The sequence below is a fragment of the Esox lucius genome, chromosome 25 (assembly GCF_011004845.1).
Source record: "Esox lucius isolate fEsoLuc1 chromosome 25, fEsoLuc1.pri, whole genome shotgun sequence".
NCBI classification, from domain to species: domain Eukaryota; kingdom Metazoa; phylum Chordata; class Actinopteri; order Esociformes; family Esocidae; genus Esox; species Esox lucius.
In genome coordinates this window covers 12920979-12929349 of record NC_047593.1, presented here as the reverse complement: position 1 = coordinate 12929349, position 8371 = coordinate 12920979, and the positions used below count along the sequence as shown (strand labels likewise).

At 42.9% G+C, this 8371-nt stretch overlaps 1 protein-coding gene across 1 annotated transcript in view; it reads left to right on the top strand.

Moving 5' to 3' along the window:
* Window positions 1-2: 2 nt before the first annotated feature.
* Window positions 3-8371, top strand: part of tbck (TBC1 domain containing kinase) — a 47615-nt gene continuing 39246 nt past the window's right edge. The window contains exons 1-12 of the mRNA XM_013140655.4: window positions 3-227; window positions 615-885; window positions 3096-3168; window positions 3609-3723; window positions 4286-4359; window positions 5064-5205; window positions 5794-5854; window positions 6039-6100; window positions 6425-6486; window positions 6817-6965; window positions 7307-7445; window positions 8111-8210. Of these exons, the coding sequence (XP_012996109.2) occupies window positions 693-885; window positions 3096-3168; window positions 3609-3723; window positions 4286-4359; window positions 5064-5205; window positions 5794-5854; window positions 6039-6100; window positions 6425-6486; window positions 6817-6965; window positions 7307-7445; window positions 8111-8210 (1170 nt within the window). The 5' untranslated portion in view covers window positions 3-227; window positions 615-692. The remainder of the gene's footprint in view (window positions 228-614; window positions 886-3095; window positions 3169-3608; window positions 3724-4285; window positions 4360-5063; window positions 5206-5793; window positions 5855-6038; window positions 6101-6424; window positions 6487-6816; window positions 6966-7306; window positions 7446-8110; window positions 8211-8371) is intronic.

Here is an 8371-nt window from a genome sequence, read left to right as displayed (position 1 = left end):
GGCTATAAACATAAACTTTGAGCAATGAGTATGTAAAACAAAAAGCTACAAATGCCGTTTCATCTGTAAACAAGATTACTGTGTTTACAAATAATTTTGACAGCTTAACTTCGTCGCTGAAAATTGACGTCACCTGTCACGTTACTTCAACTGCCCAGTGCATCCGAATGCATCCTAAGAAAGATAATATTTAGCGAAATGAAACGATTTCTGTTATTTTAGTAAATGTAAGTATTAATTCCCATTTCGGAAAGTCTTTGTTGCTGTTTAAGGCGTTCAATGTCTTCAGTTATGCTTCCTAGTCAGTACAGTTCCTCTTGTTCTAATTTTACATAAACGAGAATGATTTGAGAAGCAATAGCTACAGTGGCTAAATGCATCCATTCCTTTTGCAAATCAAAGTGTAGCATTGTCACTAACATTCTCACCGGTCACAAACAATTGTTTAGTTTGAGATCTCCCACGCAATTTTATGTTTGATTATGACATAGACCGAAAGGATAAGCTGTGTAATAACCATTATATTGTGTCGTCTTATACTGCAAGTGCAGACAAGTTGTTCCTTCATCCAGGGTTTCATTTCAGTGCCACTAATGTCTATTTGTTTTCCATAGAGCGGGTGTGTGTCGGTGCTGGAGCTGTCAACTTGTGCGATTAAAAGTTGTCACTGAATCAGTGAAGAGTTCAGAGTAATGAGACCCCTGAGAGATGCCCAGTTAGGGGCCTTCACCTTCTTTGCCTCTGCCCTGCCCCATGATGTATGTGGGAGCAATGGCCTCCCTCTCACTCCCAACTCCATAAAAATCCTGGGGCGCTTCCAGCTCCTCAAAACCATCACCCACCCTAGGCTTTGCCAGTATGTGGACATCACCAGAGGGAAGCACGGTAGGACCATGTACTTCTGATAGTCAGAGAAGCCAGGGCATTACTCTATCTACATTTTTAAGTATAATGTAATTGATGTTAGATAATGCCACAAACATTATGCTAGAAGGACTTTCATACAGCCCTCGACAAACCAGCTTTAATCCAACAGTTGTGCGAAATGCCCCGATTGGCAAACTTTTTTTCTTTTCTTTTGCTGGTGCTCTACAAGGACTCCAGTTTGGCCAATCTCTCGTGGATAGAAATTTTACCATAGATCAGTCCGGTAACAACAGATTGTATGAGATGCAGTAGCTTTTAACAAATCCAATATGTAGATTGTAATTGTTCAGACATCGTCCATAAAATACGTGATACGTGATTCACCCAGAAATGATTCTGTGTGCATACAAAACCACAATATAAATTGCAGGCTTTCTATTGGACAACTGAAGCTGCGCCCTTCTCTTCTATTGGTATCGTGGTCACCACCACCTCCGCTGCAATGATTTGGAATGGCAGACGGTGGCAAGCCCGGGTTCCACTCATTTTCTTGTGGCTAGAACTCTATAGAGTTCACCCAATATCTTTTCATGTGAAAAAAATAAGCTGTGGATAGTGTATATATCTGCATCACTGTGGAATATCTTCTAATAAATGCATATCGATTTTAACAGCTGTTTAAATTGTATTGACCAAAATGCTACCTAAAACTGCAGGGCATGCGGGAGGGATGGTTTGAATGTGCACTGTTGTCGCTGCAATTCACCTAAGTTTTTTGGAGAATAATTTCTACTATTCCTCCGTTAATGAAGCACTTGACCAATTGGGCAGGACTTTTTTTGGTTAACTGAGATCACCACCCACCCTGGCCCCCCAATCTTGTGCTGCACCTTTAACAAGGTGGGGCGAAATGCAGCCCTGATTCTAACCCATGACCCTACTTCATTCGCCCTGTGGGAGCTTTTAATAGAAATGAATTAGAAGAGAAAACCGGGGGCACGTGAGTAAATTGACTGCTCCCCCGGGCCTATAATGATGCAGATTTTTCTGGTTTTCGGGGGAAATTAAAAGGGAGCTTTTAGTCAAAAAAATGCAACCCTCCATCTGAACTCTTCCTTCATTTTGGGAGTGGTTGATCAGTTCATATGAGAACCTCCCCATCAATGTGTGGGGGATGTACTTATAGGTGTTTTTTTTTAACACCTGCTACATTTGGTTTCATTAAAATAGGCGGTTCCTGTTTTCTCCATCGCAGCCCCACTCATACTTGGTTTTAAGCGGCGTCTTTTAAACCAATCGCAGGTACTTGCATCATTGATTACTGCGCCTCAACTCAAAATGCCCTCGGCTTTCAAAAATGTCTATTGTTAAGAAGTGTTTTTTTTGTCCATTACATCTGGGAGACTTTAAAATGACTGAATGTTTTTGCGAATCTCATTTTGTGTTGCACATTACTACAAGCATGTGTTTAATTATAAGTCTCACAAAAACGGAAAATGATCAACTAAATGTCGACACTGTACTGATCTTATTAGAAGAGCCCATCAAGTTTTTTAGGGCCCTGTAATGTGAAGGATGTTTGGCCTGAGTATACACAACACGGTCTTCATGGACTTCCTAAGTTGTTAAAAGTTTACTTGTTTCATCGTTTCATCCTTTTTTTTCACGTCCAGATGTTATTTGAGTTCCTGATCCCTGGACGCTTTGTCGTCAGATTTTGTAGATAACATTTTGTTTTTCCATTCCTTCTGTGGGCTTGGTGAACAATCATTTTATAAATGACTGAGTAGGCTACATATTTCAAAGCTTTGTTATTAAATATGTGAGTTCTGTCACAACATGGTGCAAGCTTTTAATTTTTAAGATTCCTCATGGCTATTGGAAACCAATCCATAAGCTCTGCAATCAAAAAAAGTATTGAAGTGGGGTCTTTTTTGTTCAGTTTCAGATTTTGGTTATTTATTTGTTTGTTTTGTATTTTCTGTTATTTATTGGGACCAAAAAACACCATTATTTTTAGTAAGATGAAGAAAACACCACTTTGTATCTTTTTTATTATTGGACATGGGTTCTTTAAAAAATATTTTAAATGAAAATGTATGCTGGGATTTTTGTTTTTGTTTTGATCATACACCGACCAAAAAAAAGCTATTAAATATCAGGGTTGAAATTGATGGACCATGTTACACTACTTTTTACCACCCACCTTATCTTTTTCTGTCTTCCAGAACGACTGGTTGTTGTGGCTGAACACTACGAGAGCAGTCTAAATGATTTCCAGAAGCTTGGCGCAACTGTCAGGTGAGACTTCGTGTACTCTGCTATTGCAAGTTTAGAGGAATTGCAATTTATTTTTGTCAGCGGAATTATAATAGCTGAACTGAATAAAAGCCAGCCAGCATGACTTCAGCCTGGGCTGGGCCAAAACACTAACCCTGACACGCTGTGTTGACTTGGACAAAAGCATTTGCCTCTTCCCTCATAATCCCATACTGCAACACCATAACTCCTCACCTACGTATATGAAGACCCAGTAGGTGGACAAAACAACACAACGGTCTATTTATTACACAGAGCGAACGCAAACCTTTGCTCGGAAAAAAAACAAACACGTTCTGAGTTTCCATCCATTAAAAAAATAAACAAAGACTTTCTAACCACACGCCACAGGTTCTGAAACTAGGCGTTAGGTGTGTTTTATAGCATGCTGTAAATGTGTTTTATATTTGTCTGTCTCCCAGCACGGACAAGGTGCTGCAGATTGCCTATGAGACCTTGGAGGGCCTGGAGTTCATGAATAAACATGGCATGGTGCATCGAGCCCTCAACGCACAGAACGTCCTTATGGATGGAAAGGTACCCCTGCCAGATCACTTTCATCCCAATCAAAAGGCTTTGAGGAGGTTTTCCAGACACACAGCCTGGTCGCGGACTAAGAACCTTGAGGCGTTTTACGATTAAATGGATTTGTTTTTTGTTTTCTTTCTTCACGTTTGACCTGGTTCTCCGTTTGCTCTTAGCGCTGTAGACGCCGTTTGGTTTCGTCAGCTCCATTTCTTCCCCCGAGATTCTTTAATTATGCCGCGCTAGTTGTTGCGGATGGACTCACCTAAAACAGCCACGGCATCATCCCGACACAGTCACGTCAGTTGTCTGTCTCCACTATGGAAGCACATTGCTCTGGGTTATTAAGCACTATCCTCTACCGCTGGTATGGGGAAAACGTTCAGGAATGGAGCTGTGACAAAAATGAATTAAAATGATAACGTGAGCTGAATATATGTGGAAAATGAAATATACTTTAAATACTGCTGAAGTTGTTCCAGCACAATTGGCCCCAAGTATAAAATGTATTATTGCAATGCTATTGACATACATTGTTTTTGTCCTACTTTCTGTTCATGTTTGTGTTCGTTAGGGCAGGGTGAAGCTGGCTAAGTTTGGCCTATATCATATGACAGACCATGGGGCTGATGTGGACTTTCCTATTGGGTAAGCCTTCCTTTATCCAGCCATGTGGTTTTCAGTTATGTTCTTTATGACACAAAGAAACATAATAATGATCCTGGAAGGTTACTGTGAAACTGAAGAAGGTCTATATTAGGTCAGGGGACCCTCTGTGAACAAACACCATTGAGCATTTGCGTACTGTTCCTCAAATTGATGGAGTGAAATAGAATGAGTTACTGCATCATAATATTTCTGCTTAAGGGAGAGTAATCTTTCTGTTTATGAAAACCAGGTTTTGTATATTAAAGTAATCCACTGTTTCATGTCCTGGTCTGTAATAGATAGCTGAAGTCTTATCCAAAACCCGAGGGCCATGTTCTACAGTATTTGTTTGTAATATCCTGTTGGACCGGGGAAGTGTGTGTGTGTGTTGCGTGCACGTGCACGTGCGCGTGTTACTACCTCGGATGTCCTGTGTTATCTAGTCTCCAACAAAAAAACATCTGGTTTGACGACGTTATGACCCTATCTGTGTCAAAGTGATACTTTGATATGCATGTACGTCATTTGAAAATCATATGAAGCAAAAAAGAATCACCTAAAAAGTCGTTTTATTGTCAAATGGAACTGAGATTTTATTGAATTTAATTCAAGACACAGCACAAACCTTGTCAAAGTTCTGTGAAAGGTGCCTGGAGGCCTTGCAGGGTATTAAAGTGACCCTGGACCATTACCCCTGTCCGCAGGTACCCGTCCTACCTGGCTCCAGAGGTCATCGCCCAGGGCCCAGCCCATCATAGTGACACCTCCCAGGGGGACAACCCTCTGCCCTCGGGCCCCAAGACAGACGTGTGGTCTCTGGGGGTCCTGCTCTTTGAGCTATGTACAGTAAGCTCTCTTACACAACCAAGCCGTGCCCTAATGATCGATCGATCCCTGTCAAACAGCGCATTGAATACAAAATACTCCTCCTGACTTACAAAGCCCTCCACAAACTTGCTCCCCCCTACCTCTCGGACCTTCTTCAACACTATCAACCTTCACGCTCACTCCGCTCTTGTACAGCAGGCCACCTCATCATCCCCAGATCCAAGCTACGGAGCTTTGGTGATAGGGCATTCTCCAGGGTTGCTCCCCGGCTCTGGAACTCACTGCCACAATCCATCCTTGACTCTGACTCTCTTAACACCTTCCGACTCCGCCTTAAGCCATTTCTGTTTAAACAAGCCTTCCCATAGCCCCTTTGTTGTTGTATATTTTATTTCTCAGTGTTCTTTGTTTTGCTTGTTTTTGTAAAGCATCTTTGGGTCATTGAAAAGCGCTATATAAATCCCATGTATTATTATTATTATTATCTATTGATCATATTACTAATTGATCTGTCAATTGACAGTAATTACTGATATTAACAGGTTACTAGTGTGTAACACTGTGCTTTGGAAGATGTACTTTTTCTCATCAGTTTTTCATTCACAGGGTAGAGGACTGCTGCAGAACATTGAAATAAGCGAGAAGTTAAAATTCATCCTCACTCTCGGTAAGTGAACGCGTTTTCGAAGTCTTTTGCAGGGCCGGCCTGCTGCATTAGTAGGCCCCAAGGTCATTTGAGTAACAGAATATTACTCAGATGTAATATTCTGTTATGCGCCACAGTTTAATGGGTTTTTGATGGGGTCGTTTACATTTCTGTTTGAGTACTTGTTTGTGTTTTTTCCCCTTAGGTTGTATTGATGACATCGTCACAGTCCTTGCAGAGGAGCATGGATGCTTGGATGCCATTAGGGTGAGCTTGAAATCATAAGTCACTATTACACTTGATTCCTTTGGCCTGCCACCGTAAAAACCGGCCGACATATGTACCAAAACACAGCATTTGTAACTGCTAGCCGTGTGCATGCATTCGTGCGTGTGTATGCGTGTTAATGAAAGTCATATGCCCTCAATTTGCCAAAGTGTTTTCTTGTAAAAATGCTTTTAACCTTTCTCAGGCGGTTTTAGGAGGTTTTTATTCCTTGAGGATGTTGGAAAGCCATGAAAGCGGAGGGCGATTGGGGCTGCGGGTCGGAATTGTAGCGTTACTAATGTGACTGTCGATGTTGCCTTACAGGATTTGCCGAAGAACGTCGTAACCTTATTAAGGAAATGCCTCACCTTCCAGCCCTCCAGACGGTAACCCAACCAGAGTTATTTTAACAGTATGATGTGGACTTAACTGTTGCATTAACCGTCATTTCCTGCTACAAAGCCCGTTCTCAATGCCTTTTTCCTATGCATTTGTCTTGCAACAGAATTGCTTTAAGGTCAAACGACAGGGCCCATTACTGTAAACTCCACTCCAGAAATTAGAATGAAGTGGCGATTAGTGTTGGTATTTCGTCATGATAGCTGAGAGGGATCCAAAATGAGCTCTGATTAGATAATTGTAATAACATATAGCAGCAGTGATAGTGAAATCTGTGTTGCGGAGAGAGCGTTCTCGTCAATGTTTCGTGCTTGCAGACCCACTCCCGCGGACTTGCTGGCGGACCCAGTGTTTGAGGGCGTGTCGTGTCTCTACACCCTGTATCAGCAGCCCGTTGGCCTGTTCTCCTCCTCCCTGCGCTGTGCCCACCTGGAGCTCCCGGAGGACATCGGCCAGCTCTGCAAAGGTCAACACACGCAGAACGACCCCACTTAACCCTGCCCCCCCGGGTTTACGCTGCCGTCAGTCCTAACATTTAAGGTCTCGAGTAGGAGATACTGTCCCTGGTTTAAAAGGTCATACCTTTAAACGGCACATTTTTCAAACCCGATCCGAGCGGTCAGACGACCGTGGTCAAGGCGGGCGTTGGGGCACCACGAATAACCGCACAACGCCATATTAAGAGCCTTGTTTTATAATCCTCAATAGATTGTAGAGAGGTGTTTGCTCCCGTCGCGTTGTGTGTGTGTGAATAGGGCATTTTTATTTTGCCCTATAAATTCTGTTCATGAATCAATCATGTCCCAGATGACGATGAGGACTACCTGGGGGAAAGGTCCATAGACGAGGTGTACCATCTGTGGTGTCTGGCTGGGGGAGACCTGGAGAAGGAGCTGACCAACAAGGAGATCATCCAGTCCAAGCCTCCAGTCTGCACCCTTCCCAAGTACTTGACATCATGTCCCGTCTGTTTCTCCACGTAGAGCTGTCAGGCTGCGTTTACACCCGCACATCACTTCTGTTTTCCCCCCTGAGTTAATCTTTCGAAAAGATCAATTGGTGGTGGGGGTGGGTCGGAATTGAGCTGCAGGTGTTAACGTGACCGTGTTGTTTTGAGTCGTGTAAATGTGCTCGAAGCACTAACTAAAAGAGAATCTGTATCTGAATTGTATTTGTGTCTCTGTGACAGTTTAATACCGTAGTTATCATCAAATGAATGTTCAGTGATTTCAGATCAATAACAGTAAGCGTTGCAGAGGGCATCCATGGTCCACTGAATGTTATTGCTCTTAGGCTTTGGCCAGGATTCAATCTGAAAGCTTGGCGTACAGTATGCGTCTTGGCTTTATTAGGGTCTGGTTGAGCGGGCGTGTAGTATTCACCATGAACTGGATCTCGGTCAATGTTACCTCCACAACGTGGAATTTCTGCAACACATTTTTGGATTGAATACTAGCCTAGTTAAGGAGAAATATGGAGAATGTGTTCTTCCGCGTGAAGGCTAGGTGAACGGCAGCCATAACAGTTGGCATCCGATGCTCTCTCTCTCTCTCTCTCTCTCTCTCTCTCTCTCTCTCTCTCTCTCTCTCTCTCTCTCTCTCTCTCTGTCAGTTTCCTGCTGGAGGATGGAGAGTCGTTTGGTCAAGGAAGAGACCGAAGCTTCCTCTTGGATGACACGACCGTAACACTCTCTCTGTGTCAGCTGAAAAACGTGAGGGGACCTCTGGGATTGCTTGATTTAATGTGACCTTACAACACCTGCAGTAATGTATTGCGCTGGTGAATGGTCTTGACCTTTTTACTGTAGCGGTCAGTGTACTACGCACACACGCACAAAACAACAATTAGTTGTTCACTTGAGACACCCAATTC